This window comes from Oryx dammah, unplaced genomic scaffold (genome assembly GCF_014754425.2).
Source record: "Oryx dammah isolate SB20612 unplaced genomic scaffold, SCBI_Odam_1.1 HiC_scaffold_15, whole genome shotgun sequence".
Lineage (NCBI taxonomy): Eukaryota > Metazoa > Chordata > Mammalia > Artiodactyla > Bovidae > Oryx > Oryx dammah.
The window spans coordinates 8,865,127-8,883,348 of record NW_024070199.1 but is presented as its reverse complement, the minus strand read 5'-3'; the positions used below and the strand labels follow the sequence as shown (position 1 = coordinate 8,883,348).

At 35.0% G+C, this 18,222-nt stretch overlaps 1 protein-coding gene across 24 annotated transcripts in view; it reads right to left on the bottom strand.

Annotated features, from left to right (window-relative positions):
• PICALM (phosphatidylinositol binding clathrin assembly protein) overlaps nt 1-18,222 on the bottom strand; it is a 97,833-nt gene that overhangs the window by 42,279 nt on the left and 37,332 nt on the right. For all 24 annotated transcript variants that reach the window (XM_040255513.1, XM_040255518.1, XM_040255516.1 and 21 more), the window contains exons 3-8: nt 17,944-18,019; nt 14,236-14,338; nt 7,726-7,819; nt 4,524-4,635; nt 3,199-3,305; nt 1,040-1,081 (exon numbers count right to left, since the gene is read on the bottom strand). In XM_040255513.1, coding sequence (XP_040111447.1) covers nt 1,040-1,081; nt 3,199-3,305; nt 4,524-4,635; nt 7,726-7,819; nt 14,236-14,338; nt 17,944-18,019 — 534 coding nt within the window. The remainder of the gene's footprint in view (nt 1-1,039; nt 1,082-3,198; nt 3,306-4,523; nt 4,636-7,725; nt 7,820-14,235; nt 14,339-17,943; nt 18,020-18,222) is intronic.

Below are 18,222 nucleotides of genomic sequence, written 5' to 3'. Positions count from 1 at the left end.
TGCAGGTTTAAAGTTTCCTTCCTAAAATCTTTTTAAGATAATGGTATTTTTTAGCTAACAGTGCTTAATGTGCTAAATGTTTTTTAGGTATTAACTGTTAATCCCCCCAACTGAGGTGGGTGGGTATTGTAATATCTACATTTTAGAAATAATGAAACTGAAGCACAGAGAGTAACTTCCCCAGACCACAGGGCCAGCTAGTGCCACAGCCAGGACTCAAATTTAAGAGCAATGTTTTGAGGTTTATATTGATGCTTTTGAACTGTGGTGTTGGAGAAGATTCTTGAGAGTCCCTTGGACTGCAAGGAGATCAAACCAGTCCATTCTAAAGGAGATCAGTCCTGGGTGTTCATTGGAAGGACTGATGCTGAAGCTGAAACTCCAATACTTTGGCCACCTCATGTGAAGAGCTGACTCACTGGAAAAGACTCTGATGCTGGGAGGGATTGGAGGCAGGAGGAGAAGGGGACAACAGAGGATGAGATGGCTGGATGGCATCACCGACTCGACAGATATGAGTTTGGGTGAACTCCGGGAGTTGGTGATGGACAAGGAGGCCTGGCGTGCTGCGATTCATGGGGTCGCAAAGAGTCGGACACGACTGAGAGACTGAATTGAACTGAATGTATCTACCTGAGTCAAAGAGCCAAAGTGGAAGGTTTAAAACCAGAAAAACAAATCCTGTGTAAGATAATTCTCTACCAATAGTATAGTGAAGATTTTGTTTTTAAAACACCATTCTCTAAGTTCAGTTCTTTCTTTTTTGCGGGGGTGGGGGGTGGTGTAATGATGATGAGAAACAGAGACTAAAAGGGAATAAACTAAAAGAACAGCAGAGTACCGGCTGGCTCCACCAAGAAGAAATGAGTAGCCTTCTATATGGTTATAATGATAGAACAATCATCAGCAATACATCAAACATTAAAAATCAAGAAAAATTCACTGATCTTGACAGCAAGAGCTGCATATTATTCATCTTTGTACCCTTCAGACCTAGTAGAACACAGCAGACAGAGACTGGCATTACAACAATACTTACCTGTGAAAGATCTGGTATATCACCTCTGTCAATTCCAACTTGCTGTAAGAAGAAGCAGCATCGTATTTAATAGACAAAATTACAATAAGGAGTTTTATAAGTAAAATTTAGAAAATAACATTTGTGACTAGTACTATAAGCAATATTTTAGGAAGAATTCTTTAATCGCCATAGATATCATTCAATACCTCCAAAGACTTAGATATTATCTGATGGTTCTAAAAGTTCTAACAGGAGGGGAAGGAGAGTTAGAAATTCAACCAGGCTATTAAGTTACCGTCTGCACATCCTCAAAACACCTAAAGAAGCTACCTTGTCACAATCTGAAAAATTCATCACTTCTGTGACAAAAACACTACACCAAGAATTAGAAAGGCTGATCATGAACAAGCCTGTTGGAGCATAAGAAGAAGTTAAGGAACAAACCTAACAACAATGACTCACTCTTTCACTATAAAGTACACTTTCCCTGGCAGTCACCACAGATTTCAAACCTACATTCACTCAAGAAGGCCAGGTTTTATACAAATACCAAGTGATATTTAACCAGGATATAACTGTCCCCACAAGGCAATCCCAACACACTTTCATGATGCTCAGGTACTAGGCAAATTCCAGCAAAGAAGATAAAAACCGTTCTTATTTATTCCAACATCCTAATTTAAAAATTCTTTTCCCTCCAGTGACTATATGATTATTCATACTATATGACTATTTCACTTTCTAATCACTCCCTCTTCCTTTTCTCAACCTTTTAAGGGCCAATTCCAGAATGGTATCAGTAGAAAATTTGATAAAATAATTCATACTAAGATCTTCAAAACTAATCACTGAATGATATATTTGTCATCTTCAAACACATTTGAAAAGGTTACTTGAGTCTTCACTCCAAGAACTTAGGTCTCATAATGAAATTGCGAGCCCAAAGACCACTTCATCAAAGAATATTCTTAAGGTAGGAGAGTATTCCTATGGAGTGGATGGTCCAGCAGGGTAAGACCAGCAGATCTGGAGGCGAATAAGGGCTTAAAACTTAAGTCAGTATATACAACTTATCAAATGCAAAGAACAAAAGAAGCCAAAGGGAAAGGTCAACAAAGTAAATGTAAAGAATTTACTAGAATCATCATAAATACTACTTCTTTCTGGTTTTAGCATGTGACTGACCCTAAAGATATTCAGAGATACTTTAAATCCAAATAAATTCCAGTATACTTCATAAAATAGTTTAACACTACAAAGCTATTTTCTTCAAAGGTCTCACAATCTTTTTATATCTTACTCCACCTGCTACAGAATAAAACATCACTACGATAATAGAGGCAGAACCACCAACTTGCTAGTTTCAGATGTACTTTGATACAACTGATCAATAATATAATATATTCATCTTTTAGAATTACCCTAACAAAACACCTCGGTAATAATAGGTAGATGGAAGAGAAAGGGAAAACAAGCAAGATGATGTCTATAAGTGAAGTGAAGTCGCTCAGTCGTGTCCGACTCTTTGCGATCCCATGGACTGCAGCCCACCAGGCTCCTCCGTCCATGGGATTCTCCAGGCAAGAATACTGGAGTGGGCTGCCATTTCAAGATGATGTCTATAAAGCATTACCACAACTACCTTCTGTGACTCTCAGAAACTCATTTTTCAAAAAGAGTTACAAAATTAATTATCCTATAACCTACATTCATAGCCTTCATAAACAATGACAAACAATAAAGGCATTAAGTTCACTTCTGAAGGGAAGAAAACATTCTGAACCATACGGCTCTGGCTGCAAGTCTTACTGAAGGAAGGAGATCTGCACTAACAAGAATGTTCTTTACCATTTTTCATAGAATAAATCTCCTATGACACACAGCCAATTCCAAACATAAAAGTCACTGCCATCTACTTGATTTTACAGAGAAAGAATTTAAAAATTAGACTACTTTTTAGTATTCAATACTAGATTAAATACACAGGGTAATAGTCAATGTTATATCGTATTCATACTACAGCACAGAATGCGATATAGTATAGTGTTATAATTAAATAGATACCTTACTATATTTAAGACACTTCTTTCACTTGGGTAAAGACTGATTTCTTTGAAATGTACACTTAAAGACAAAGAAACCAAGTTAAGAGATACAGTCATTTAAACACAGTTTACCTCTGCAACTTTGAGAAACTCTGAGATTCTAGTCATCCTAGTCAGGAACTTCTTATAGATGTCAAGACCTTCTTTGCACTGGTTCTTTTTCATATCAAAATATTTTTCTGCCAAAAACAGATATAAACATACTTTTATTCACATCAAAATATAATACTCAAAGAGAAAAAGATTTAAAACAGCCCAAGTTATACTATGTCTCAGAAAACACACTCACCAAGTGTTAAATTAGCTTAGGTATTCAAAGCAAGTTAAAATAGAGATGCTGCTATATTAAAAATTAAGAAATTACGATTTTACTCCTATTACCAGTTTCTCCTACAATATTTCTTCCCTAACAATTCCGTAAGTATAATTTGCATGTTAATATAGATCACATTTGACTCCATTTAAAACAGTGCTAAATGTCTATTTCCAAATATTCTAAATAATATTAAGAAAGATGGCAACTTTTCTAAGTCCAGATGACACTTGGAAAACTCATTTAATTTACATAAATAGCAGTAAAGAGCTTAATTTATACCAAGGTGGGAGGCTATACTTTCTAAAACTTTGTAAAAAAACTTTCCATTTTTCACTTGTGGGGAAAAAAAAAAAGGTTTCCCTATCTCCATGGATTAAAGCATCCCTAAATGAGTTTGTATTACCCCTGCCTATGAAAATCAAATTTAAATAAATTCTTTTAAAAAAATTACTGAAAAGGGAGCACAAATATATTGGAGTAAATATATCTGACATCTTGACACTTGATACTTTGACACTCTTTGCAGACTGTTACTTTTCTACTCCATTCAAACTCCATTGAAAAAAATTAGCATCTCTAGGCAAAACTAACTGAATGCCATATATACCTAATACACAACAAAGCACCATATACTCCAAAAATGCCTCAAATGTAAAAAGAAATCCTTTAAAAAAGTATTTATTTTAAAATAATTATCAATCTAAAAATTAAGTTTAGAAAAAAGTACCAATTTTACAGTTAAAAAGTTCATTTTGGAATAAACTGAGGAAATTATTTTCCTGAGACAGAAAATTCCAACTTAATTTTTAAGAAATTTTTCTATTTCTAAAAATAAAACTGATAGAAAAAAATACAGATATATCTAAAAAGTGCATAGTTCATCTGGCTGAACATTCTAATTGTACAATTATTTAATCACTTAGCATTATACTCAGGTATGAAATTCTTTTCTCCAAATTGTTCAATGAATAACTATATCTCAATGAATTTTAAGGCAGCTTTAAGTAATAACTAAGACAATATTATTTATCAATGACACAAGATAAGAGATAAAATGTTATTAAATGATAGAAATATTTACCCAACAGGTTAATAATTCCTTCATTGTATGCTGCAAACAGTCTAATGGCGTCTTTGAACAGGAGCATGAAGGCAGCATTTATAACCCCATTTGTAAGTTCATTGCTATTAACCTGGAAAAAAAAAAATAGAAAGAGTAGCTAATGTTCTGTTCTAAAATGACAATGACTTCCTTCAAAGTAAAATACAATGAATTCAAATACTTAAGTGTAGGATAAAAAAAGACATTTATCTCTAGCAATCAGAGTCACAGCCATACAGTGCAACAATACTGATCGAAGAGTTCAGATTTATTTAAAAGCCACAACACAAACCCTATAACATTGACTTTAGTTCAGAAATAAGTCAGTGAGAACAAAAGTACCCTTCAACTCTTGAAATTCTTAGGCTACATCTCAAAAGTATTTTAAGTTCATTTCAACATTGAATACTTCTAATTACAAAATAAAGCCCATTTCTAAGTTCACTTTCAGTCATGAAGAATTTACTGAATGTTTCTAAATAAAAAAAAATATTTATTAAATGGCTACTATAATCGCCAAAGAACTGAGTTAAGCTAGGTAGAAAATTTTTTTTTTTAAAGAAATAATTTCCCCAATATTACGAACAAACTCACCTTCAAAATGGTTATACTATTTCTACCTCATATGGTTACAGGAGAATTAACTGATATACTCATGTAAAGAGTTTGATGCAGTATTTTACACATAAAGGATCAATATTTATTTTTTCTTAAACTTTTTATTTCGTATTGGGCTATAGCTGATTAACAATGTTGTGTGTGTTTCAAATGAAAAGAGAAGAGACTCACCCATTTATATACATGTATCAATTGATCAATATTATTATTATTAGTGACTCATGTTTTACTTTAAAAAAAGGCAGTTGTCTACCAAGATATATGATACTTGATACTTTGATACTTGATCTTTAGCTTAACAAGAAAATAATCAAAAGGATAAAACAAGTCAATCCTAAGTTCCTTTTTAGGTAACTGTGGTGGTGGTGGTTCAGTTGCTAAGTTGTGTTCAGCTCTTTTGACCCCACAGACTCTAGCCTGTCAGGCTCCTCAGTCCATAGGATTTCCCAGGCAAAAATACTAGACTGGGTTGCCATCTAGATAACTAAGTACATGATAATTAACTTGTTAGGTACAGAAAAATATAAGCTGAATGGTAAACAACAAACTGCTAAATATTTTCAGAATATCTAACAAGATCAATCTGCATTATAGACAGAATTTTATAAGACAATTCACAAAATTAAAAATACATATAGCTAAGAATGTGAAAAGAAGTTCAACTTCACCAATACGCAAATTAAAAGAATCAAATTAAATTACTGAACTATCCTCTCTTGAGTATCAGACTAGTTGTATCAAGAGAGTCAAAACCAAGGTATTATTCTACACCAAAAAGAACAAAGGAAAAAAAAAAAGAACAAAGGAAAACAGGCGCCTACTGACTAGTGGCTGGCTCAACCCTTCTGGAGCATAATTTGGCAATATTTATTTAAAAAATACATTTATGGCTTTTGACCATCTAATTCTTTGTCTAGGGCATTAATTCCATATAAATAGGCTTATAACTGTATAGATACACTATTATCTAATGCACATATGGAGTATCTAGTATCCCTCCCTTCTGTTTTTTTTTTCCCCCTTTTCTGAATTAAAAAACCAAATGCCCTAAACATTTATCAACAAGTAAAGTGTTAGTCGCTCAGCTGTGTCCAACTCTTTGCAACCCCATGGACTGTAGCCTGCCACACTCCTCTGTCCATGGGATTTTCCAGCAAGAATACTGGAGTGGACTGCCATTTCCTTCTCCAGCGGATTTTCCGAGCCCAGGGATTGAAGCCAGGTCTCCTGCATTGCAGGCAGGTTCTTAACCATCTGAGCCATCTGGGAAGCAATAAATTATTACAACAAAGTATAACAGACATTGAAAAGAACATGCAATGTTTTAAAGATACCCACAATAAATTAAGTGGAAAAAAAAAATCATGGTTGGACGTTTTCTCTATAAAAATCAAAATAAAGTTCAGCAGTTACATTAATCCCCTGTCTTCTGGACTAGGAGCCAGCCAACTAGGGACATGACTCAGTATTTCAGACTGTGTAGGCCATATGATCTGTCACAACTACTTGGCCCCATTATTACACCAAAAAAAGCAGCCATGTAACCAATGAGCCTGTTCTAAAAACAGTATTGTGGACACTGAAATATAAATTTCATATACTTTTCACCTGTTAAAAAATTCTTTTATTACTAGCAACCATTCAAAAATGTAAAAATATTCCCTTTTTTAATTATTTGCAACCATTTAAAAATGTTCTCAGTTCACAAGCCACATTAAAAAAACAGTAGCTTGAGAACCTGCTCTAGTCTCTAAAGTACCTACGGGATGCATTTACTCAATGTTTGTTGAACACTATCTATGTGGCACACAGTACTGACAACAGGGACACAGCAGGGAAAAGCAAAGCTGGTCCCTGGCCTCCGGAAGTGAAAGATGACCAAGTGACAACACAGCATTAAAGGAAAATCCATTTCAGCATAAAGCTGTCACAGTTTCGATCACTAACTTACACTTACAAGGTCTCAAAGAAAATATCTTTAAGCTAGATGCACCAAAAAAGAAGACTTGAAAATGCTAACACCCAACATACTACAAACAAATAACAAAGCTGGAACCTCGGTTCAAGTAGCGGTCATTAAAACAAAAATCCCAGGGAACACAGAGTCCTTGGGCAATAGATATACAGTACACTGTTATTAGAACTTCCCTTTATTTCTTAATAACTGTCATGCTTTGAGCTCTGCAAAGTAGACAAAAAGTGAAATCTTAAGACAGCTAGTCCTAAGGAAAATTTTTGTACATTTTTAACATCTAAAAACCATTATCAAAAAAAGCAGATTTTCACATCAATCTCTTCAATTCTCCATCACTTTCTTCAGCTTGTATACCCTATAATACAGCGGGGATTCTGGAAGCACCACCAAAGAAATCAGAGTAAATCTTAAGCAGTTATTCAAATAGAAAGTAATCTGATTTGGGGACACATTTATAGAAAATCCTTAGCCAAATAGGGTAATAATGTGAAAAAATTAGTCTATCACAACTTGAGATTTAAAAATCTAATTAAAATAATGCAATTTTAAAAATATCAAATTACAAAAGCGTTTATGTAATCAACTTACATTAAAATCAAGAAGGGCATCCATTTGATTCTGAATAATTGGTACCGTTTTTAGGAGTTTTTCTGTGTTCATGGTTCTCATAACTCCATCAGCCCTGTTTAAAGAAAAGAACAATTGAGTTTGTTATTAAATTTATGTTTCAAACTCCCATCTGGTTCTCTATTTAAACAGAGAACAAGCTGTTACCAAACATCACACGTTTTTATGTCATTATTGAACCTGAAACCTCAAGTAGAAATCGTAAAGAAAAACAAAACCAGAAAATAGCACATGTCCAATATCAAGGTGCTCATTTCAATCTAAGAAGATGTAAAACATGAGATATAAAAATAAAAGCTTACAATATATAACCAGGTTTATACTATACTTTTCACATGAGGAAATCAACTGATGCTCACACTGCTCATTCGTCTAAAGGGCATTTCTCTCAAATCACTAAACAGGACACGATGGAGTCTGCAGTTGAATACAAGTCTTGGTAAGTACCATTTTATTTAAAGTAGTTTATTTGTGACTCAAATCAAAATTATTTCAGGGATTCTTTGGTGGTCCAGTAGGTAAGAATCCTCCTTGTAATGCAGGGAACGCTGATTGGTACCCTGGTCTGGGAAGATCCCACATGCCACTGGGCAACTAAGCCCCTGTGCCAAAACTGCTGAGTGTATACCCTGGAGCCTGCGCGCTGCAACTACTGAGCCCAAGTGCAACAACTGCTAAGGCCTCAGGGCCTAGAGCCAGTGCTCCTCAACAAGAGAGATCACAGAAAAGAGAAGCCCGTGCCCCACAACACAGAGTAGCCTCTGCTCTCCACAACTAGAGAAACCCGTGCACAGCAACAAAGGCCCAGCATTGCCATAAATAATACTCAAATATACACAATTTAAAAACACTTTATTACAATATAAAGGACAGTTTTACCAAGTCATTCTAATCAGGCCATTAAAATACGTGATGCTTAAGAGAAATTGTTTTCAATAAAATATTCTGTTAAATATTTCCAAAAAGACTTAAGTATTTCTTTAGATATTTCTAAAGAAAGATAAATATCAGCAGTACCAAATAAATTAGAATTTTACAAAACTGACACCAAAAACACTAGATAAGAGGTAATAGAGTTAACACACACAACTAACACCAATATGTTTATTATAGACCAGGCTTCTGTCATATGGGCTTGGTGTATGTTTTTCAAATTCTCCGAAAAATCCTGCAGGTGGTCTTGTCCCATCTTATAGACAATTAAATTCTAGGTTCATTGAGGTTATGAGAGTATCTACGGTCAGAAAATGAATTGACTTTAGGGTCACTGTGTAAACCCAAGTGTGTAAGACTCTAGAGCAGAGCTTTTCATAAACTTCTGGTAGAGGAACAAGGCCCTTTCAAAAAAATGTATAGATGTTCCCTAACTTACAAATGATCCATACTTAGAAATAGCTGTTCTACCCTAAGCTATCCCTTAAAACACAACTCCAGATACCAGAAAAACAAGCTATGAAAAGCAAAAACAGTTCTTTGCAGGACAACAATTTAAAGAACAAACGCTGGCCTGCCTTATGTAGGCAGCTGTTGACCGGTTTTACTCTAACAACCCTCCCAAATAAGACGTGTTAACTCACACATACCCATATCCTCACTGACTGGTACCAGCTTCAGGAGTTTGGGATGAGGACCTCAACCCCTCTTTGCAGCCCTTTCTTTATCCCCACACATATCAAACTCCTGTTTCTTCAGTCACTGCTGGTCCCTTCAGTTCTCCCTCCCTCTCCTTGCTAAGTGATTTTTTGACCTTCTGGTCACTTCCCCTGTATCGCAAAAGACTTCAACCTTGGCTCACTTTTTCTCAGTTAATTTCAACATCTTACATGCACAATCAATCCAACATCTTGAGCTCAAAGTCCCTTAACCACATCCCCTATTCTCACAGTCATATCCTGACCTTACTGCCTGCCAAGAAACCACATTATCCCTAGCCCCAACTACCACACCCTTACCCTCAATGTAAGAAAAGGCCAAGATTCAGGCACCTCATCCTGACAATCACCTTTTAACTTTCTAGCTACCTTGGTCAAGTGTCCCATGACAAAAACTATTTGACTTCATCATAAACTTCAATGTTATCAACCCTACCACTACCCATACTGATCCCTTCTAGTTTTTCCTTCTTTCATCTAGCTCATAATCCCAAAGATAAGTATTATCCTATCATGCGCTTGCAAATACCCTTAACTCTCTTGCACCTATCATTCCCATGCAGTCACCTGGCAAATCCACAATTTTCATTCATTATTCAACTTACTCCGTTTTTACCTCTATGTTGCCTCTCCAGTGGATACTAGTCCAGCATTACCTGACTAGACTTCTCAGCAGCATTCAAACTTTTTCCTCCTCCTTGTAACTCTATTCTCTTAGCATCCCTGATACCGTCACTCCTTGTTTTCTTCCTACCGCATCACTACTTTTTCAGTCTCTTTCCTTGTCTGCTCATCCTCTACTCATTCTCTAACATAAATGCTGTGTATCTCAAGATGTTTCTGGGCCCTCCCCTCTCACTCTACACTTATTCCCTAGGATACTGTCATTCCCTAGGCAGAAATTACCAAACTGCCACTTATACAGCCAGACCAGAACGCTCAAAGGTCCTAGTTAGTACTGTCAAATTGCCTACTTGATAACTTAGAAAAATCAAAGACATCTAAAAACTAATATTTCCAAAATTAATTTCTTAATTTTTAACCACTACCCTATGTTGCTTCCAAAAACCTTCCCAGGAAAAGGTGCCATCTCCCCAGTGGTTTAGGCCAGAAACAATGGGAACATTTTTTATTCTTCTCTCTCTCACTAGCCTCCACATAATTTCTTCCCAGAGAACTTTAAATTTCTCAATTAAGAAAAATCCAAACAGTTATCACATGTTTACGTCAGCAATTGACTTCAAAAAACTCAATTCACAAACCCAAATGCTTAAATATGATTCAAACCAAATGCATGACAATTCATAGTCCATGCAGGACACAAGTATTTATTACTTCTGTAATCAAGTGTAATTAAATTCAGATACTTGCTTCCCAAATATAAGAGCAATGAATTAAAGGCTGATCATCCATACTCTTACTCACAGACAATACCTGGATTATTCTTTCTTTTGCTAGTTACTAACAATGTCTTACCACTTCAAATTGTACCAATTTAGAATTCAAGGTAATTCTACACAGCAAGTTAACACTATCAAAATAAACAAAAAGAAAATGAAGGGACCAATGTTTAACACAACCAACCTAAAAAGATATATCACAGGCAATTTACTGGATCCATTTTTCATAGAACCATTTAATGTACTATTTAGAAACTCATCTAATCATCTTTTCGAAAACTATTAAGCATCTACCATGTTTAGAAACTGTGGAAAGTCCTGAAAATAAGAATCTGAGACTGTAATATCTTCATGGATGAGACAGTGTCATAAAAAATCTAACAGAAAAAAAAGGCTTCCTCAAAAAAATATTTGAGTGAAATCTTGAAGAATGACTAAGAATTTGCCAGAATAACAAAAAAGGGGCTAGATAAAGTAAGTGTATTTAAGTGAAGAGTCATTTAACCAAGTGCATGCTTCAGTACATGCTGAAGCAGTTAAGTCACTTCAGTAGTGTCCAACTCTGGGAACCCTGTGGGTTATGGCACGCCAGGCTCCTCTGTTCACGGGGTACACCAGTCAAGAATACTGGAGTGGACTGCCGTGTCCTTCTCCAGGGGATCTTCCTGAGCCAGGGACTGAACCCACATCTCTTATGTCTCTTGCATTGGCAGGTGGGTTCTTTATCACTAGTGCCACTTGGGAAGCCTATTTAACCATACAGGGTAATGATTCATTTTAATGTTTGAATATCCCATATTTCTATTAAAAATTGTAGTTAATCTCCATCTCATTTTTTTAATATCAAGATATATTCTAAATGAATCTAAGATTTAGATAAAAATACTGAATCCATAAAAATATCCAATGAAAACATAGTTAATTGATCACTTTGGGGTAGAAAGCCCCACTCCAGTTTGCTTAAAAGACAGTAGCCATAAAAATAAAGATAACAATTTTTATCACATAGATTTTTTTTAAAAAGTTTAAAAAATTGCAAAAAGGGGGGGGGCAGTATTTATAACCTGTGACAATTTATTTTCCCAATAAATCCAAAAGCTTGTCAGTTTATCATGTGCTAATAAGCATTATATACAATAACTCATTAAATTCGCACAAAAATCCTAATAGATAAATGCTATTAACATCACCATTCTACAGATGAAACAATATTTACAGAACTTCGCAGTGGCACAGGGGACATGGGTTCAATCCCTGGTCCGGGAAGACCCCACATGCTATGGAGCTACGAAGCCCGCGCGCCACAACTACCGAGCCCACGTGCTGCGACTAACGCAGCCCATGCACCCCAGGGCCTGAGAGCCACATCCACTGAGTACATGTGCTCAACCACCAAAGCCTGCACTCCTAGAGCTGTGCTCCACAGCAAGAGACGCCCCTGCAATGAGAGGCCGTGCACTGCAACAAAGGGTAGCCCCACTCACTGCAAGGAGAGAATGCCACGCACAGCAACGAAGACCCAGTGCAACCAAAAATAAAAATAAATAAATGTTTTAAAAATTCACAGATGAAATAACCTGAAGCTTAAGTCAACGCTCTCTAACTGTGCCACACCATACTGCTATGGTACAGATGGGCTCTACGTATGCTGACACGTTAATCCCAAACCCTTCAGTCTCATGTAGTCCTTTCAATGTAACACACTGTCCTGTAAAAATAGCATTAGTTTGTGTGGCATGATGTGGAAAAAGTTAGCCAATTGATGGATTTGTAATAAAAGATATTTTTTCTTAGGAAATAGGCATTGAAATGTTAAGAGCTATGAACTATAAAAAGGTATGAGGTACATATAATCCATTCTCAAATGGATCAAACAAAAAAGTGAAAAACACACAAAAACAAAGAATAATTAAATGTTAAAAACTGATGAATCTGAGTGAAGTGAGTAGGAGTTATCTGTATTGTTCCTGCAGCATTTCAGGAAGTGAATTATTTCAAATAAAATTATTTTTTAAAAGTTAGCAAGCTGCCTGAAGTATCTTACTAAAATCCCTCATCTAATTGGAGTGAAGCTAGAAATCCAACCTAAATTTATCTGACTAAACTGCCAGTAAGCTTTTAAGACAGAATTTTTAAAGTCCAATGGAGAAATGGGCAAAACATACTAAAAAGCAATTAACAAAGCAAGAGTGGTATTTTCACAGAGAGAAAGAGGCTCAATATCACCATTTAAAAGTTAGTCAATCAACTAACAAAATAAATATCTAATGAGATACATTTTCATGATGATGGAAGAATACAGCAAAAGAGGTATTTATAACTGTATTTAACTCAATAATTTGGTACCACTTTTATGCAGGGCAATTTGGTGTTTTCTATTAAAATGGTACATGTATATATATATTATTTGACTTGTCACTTCTAAGAAGGAAACTTCACTTTCAAATGCAACCATAGGGACCTCCACGATGATTCAGTGGTTAAGACTCTGTGCTTCAACTGTAGGGTGCACAGGTTCAACCTTGGTTGGGGAACTAAGATCCCACATGCCAAGTAGTGTGATCAAAAATAAATTAAAAAAAAAAAAAGAATGCAAGCATATGTAAAAGAATATTCAATGCATTTCTTTTATAAGATTAAAAAAACAAAATAAATCAAAGGTACATCTAGAACATAATTCTAAAGCCATTCAAAAGAACGAGTTGGCTATCTAAAATACCTATTAGGGGAGGGAAGCAGTCTTCAAATAGTGTGATCCAAATATGGGATTTTCTGTGTGTCTTCATACACCTACTTTTATTTCTATTTTCACACAGAAAACAGATTAGATACACCAAAATATTAACAGTTTAAGTCAGATTTCTATGTTGCCTGAATTTTTAAAAAATAGTTTATTACTTTTATAAACCTAAAAACATTCAGAACAGACAAATCCATAGAGATAACAAAGTAGATTTGTGACTGCCAAGGTCCAGAGGAAAAGAAAACATGTTTTAGAATTAGACAGCAGTGATGTTGCACAACTTTGTAAATATACTAAAAACCACTTATTGTATACTTTAAAAGGGTGAATTTTATGTTGTGTGAATTGTCTCAATAAAGCTGTTGGAAAATTTAATAAGAACTTCAAAAATCCTAGTGCAAAAATATCTGATATACTTCTTAAAAAAACATGAAGTTCATCTTTAAGACTGGCTTGAAATTCTGTAATTCATAATCAATAATGCCTATTGTTGTTGTTTAGTCGCTCAGCCATGTCTGACTCTTTGTGACCTCATGGACTGTGGCACGCCAGGCTTCCCTGTCCTTCACCATCTCCTGGAGTTTGCTCAAATAATGCCTACAGTTAACATTTTAAAATATTCAAATTCATTAGATGTCAAAAAGAAAAAGAATGAAAGAAAGAAAGCTTAACTCACCCTCGTTTCACTTTTGTGAAATCAAATGCAACTTGTCTGTATGAAACTGCTTTTTCATTTAGATACCTACTATACCTCCTAATAAATGTAGACATGTCATATCCTGTAAGGAAAAAACATAAAAGGATTTCATAAAATATTAAAAACCCAATTAGCTTAGAAAACCAACTCATTTTACCCATTGGCCACAATGTCTTGATATTACACCTTCAATTTAGTGATATGAATTAAGTGACATTAACATCTATAATAGTTTACGTTTTTAAAGTTAGGTATGTCATATGTGGCTTAGAAAAATCTTCCCCCTTAGAATTTCACTAAAATAATAATTCTGCTTTATTCTGACCAACATTCCTTTTATTTACTGGGAATTGAAAAACTTGCTTTCTTACACTACTTGGTAACCCCATAACTCAAATTTAACATCCTGCAGAACCAAAACCCCTCTCCTCAAAATCATTAATCAATTTAATATTTTTCATACTTTTCCATTTTTAGTTGCATATGATTTAGAACAACTTACGAGTGCCAACCTTATAAGTAGCAGAGAAAATTACTGCATTGTACAATGAAATAAGTGGCAATACGAAAATTTAAGGCCTAACAAAAAAATAATTCTATGACAGTTTTCAATGAAACTTTCTAAGTGAATAGCTAAATCATTCTAAGATTTTGCTTCAACATAATCATGAGATTTGAAGACTTCAGCACCATAAAATCTAATCAATACTATTAAAAACAAACAAATGAACTTGTATTTTAGCTTACTGCCTGACTCAAGGAAGTCTACAAATTTTTGTTCTTTCCCTTGTGGCTCAGTTGGTAAAGAACCTGCCTGCAATGCCAGAGACCTGGGTTCGATCCCTGGGTTGGGAAGATCTCCTGGAGAAGGGAAAGGCTGCTCACTCCAGTATTCTGGCCTGGAGAATCCCATGGACTGTATAGTTCATGGGGTCGCAAAGAGTCGGACACGACTGAGCGACTTTCACTTTCACTGTAAAAGCAGATCCATTCTACTTTAGTTCATCTTCATCTAACAAATCTAATTTTAGTTGATGGTCTCTGCTACTTTAAAAAAATATAACACCAAAACAAGTGCGCACACACACACACAAAGTACAGTGACTGGATTTAACATAATCACCAATTCATTTATTCAGCAAATATTTCTTAGTAGCTACTAACTTGCTACTGGAGAAAAATCAGTGAACAGAAAGAAATCACTGCCCTCAGATATTCTCATAGCTATTAGTGTATTGTATAAGGTGTTACATACTCACATTTTTCAGCTCTTCAGTTAATACTGTTCCCTCTAATACACTCTATTAGATCCTCACTAAGGGGAGAAACATCTCTCATCCTTCAAGGCTCGGTCTCTCAAACTTTCCCTGAACTCTTTGTGTACCCATATTCTTACTTCAAGTACAGCTATTAGATGTACACAGTTATCTCACGCACTGTAAGTTTAATTATAATATATACAACCAGTATAACAGCCAATATATACTGAATAAAATATACCAGACTCCACCCAACAAAATACATCAGCAATCAAAATTACAAAAACATCACTGAATTGTAACTTTTATCATTTCAGTCTAACCTTTATAATATCTTTGCATATAAGCTTTAAATAAAAGGCCTAAAAACTGTTCTCTACATAAAAGGAATGAAAGCCTTAAAACCTTGTCACTAGAAGTGCTTACATTTCCCTCTCAAGAAAGCAGAAAATCAGCAGTTAATGAGACACAAAAAACCCACTTGAAACAATGCACATATTCTGCTCTAGAGTAGTGATCTGCATATTGTTTTCCAGACTCTTCAAGTTCAAATGAACTAAATAAGGCTGAAAGCAGAAATAAAAAGATGAGGTAGTTTTATCCATGTTCCAGAAAACAAAACAGCTCCAGTTTCACCTGTTATATATACAGATAGCTTCTATTGAAGATTTTACTTGAAAAAGGGATTCCATGGCTTCATTTTTTCCCTCTTAATTATTTAAGGCATGATACCTCTCATTAAAGGAAAATCAACCTTGTAACAGCTGGTTCTACGTACAGATCACTGATCTTCCAGAATCTCTGAAAGATTGAGTATTCAATTCTAATTAGTACTTTCAACTGCCAAAAGTAAAGAAGTATTGAACAGTTCATAAACATATACACAGCTACTCACTAAATTCTACTGATTTTCATCTCCACAGAAGCCACAATTCAGGTCCTCATTAACTCTCTACTAGATGATCAAAATAATGACCAGAGCAATCTTAAGGTCCTCAAGATGTTACTCACTCAGATACCTCAAGCTAGCATGGTTTTTTTTAATAATACACATTCCTTCTCTCCTCCTCCCTCAACTCAAAAAACTTTGATGGTTTCTCACTGCATTATAAAATCCCACATGTATCAAAATCCTTTGTGCATGATTTTGGCCCCAAACAGCTTCCCAAGGGTTATCTGCCATTACATATTCTCCAACATCTCATCTTACATTCTATTCATATTCATTTGCCCTATAAAGAAACATCCATGCTCTTTACCATCCACATACATCTGTGTACCTTTGCTTAAGTCAACTCACGTCCTCATCCATCTTTCAAAGCACAGCACAAATATTACCTTTTCTAAAGGTATTTCCCAGCTGAAACTTACTGCTGGGTACTCCTTTAGTATGGTCTCAGTGTGTCCTTTATGAGGCTCCTCCTAGAGTTATTCTATAATGCTAACAGTCTAGCTCTGGCTAAGTGTAACAGATCCCATTAAGACAGTACATACATGGAGGACTACAGTACTAGATTACAGCAATTTCAAGTTATTGAATTAAAGTAAAATAAATAAAATACCTAGTAAGTATTAATAATTCATCTGAAAAACATACTTACCTTTGCTACTAAAATGTATGATATTCTCAACATTTCTTAGAATAAAGTATAAAATAATAACAACAGAACAACAATGAAAGCAGATACAGTAAGAGTTACATTCTACATTTACAGATATGTAAAGTTACGCTCTAACTTTACATTTTTAAAGTCAGGTATGTCATATGTGGCTTAGAAAAATCTTCCCCTTAGAAGCTCACTAAATAATTCTGTTTTATTCGACCAACATTCCTTTTATTTACTGGGAATTAAAAAACTTGTTTTCTTATACTACTTGATAACCCTAAACTCAAATTTAACATCCTATGGAACTAAAATGCCACTCCTCAAATCATTAATCAATTTAATATTTTTCATACTTATCAATCTTTAGTTGTATATGATTTAGAACAACTATAACAGAATGTAATTAGAGTTTCCTATGTGCCAGGCATCACTCTAGGCACCTTACAGGTATAACTAGGTTACACCTCCTGATAATCCTACAGGTGGGTGCTTCTCATTACTCCTGATTTTACAGATGCAGAGAGCTAAAGTAACTTGCTCAAGTTTATGCAGTTGGTGTTAGAGATGGGATTCAATCCAGGCAGTCCACTTTCAGAACCCATGCTCTTAAACTGCTACTTTATACTGCTTCTCAAAGAGCTCTGGGTGGCAAGAAGTGAAGTCAATCAATCTTCTTATGAAAAAATACTTTCTTTTCTACAACCTTCACTAAAACATGAGGCTCCTCCACAGCATATGTTCTAAAGAACAGAGTTCAACTTTACAGTAATCCTCAAATGGGGTCACTCTTGATTTTTCTGTAGTGAATAAGGTGTCTTTACCTTGCAATCCACTTTTATCCAAAAAATTGCTTAAGTTAAACAACGTGTTTCTTGAAGCCAAATACTGAATGAAACGCTGGGGGGAAAAAAGACAACAAATAATTATGTCAAATAGTACTGCCATCTAAGAAACTTTAACTTGAGAATTAGGGGGAAAGTGGTGGTTAACACATTAATCTCATCTAGTTTAAATTTATCATCTTCAGTCCTCCCAAAAACATAAAACATATTTTTCACTAGCATGCAGGAATTGATTAAAGTCTAATGCCCACAGCTATG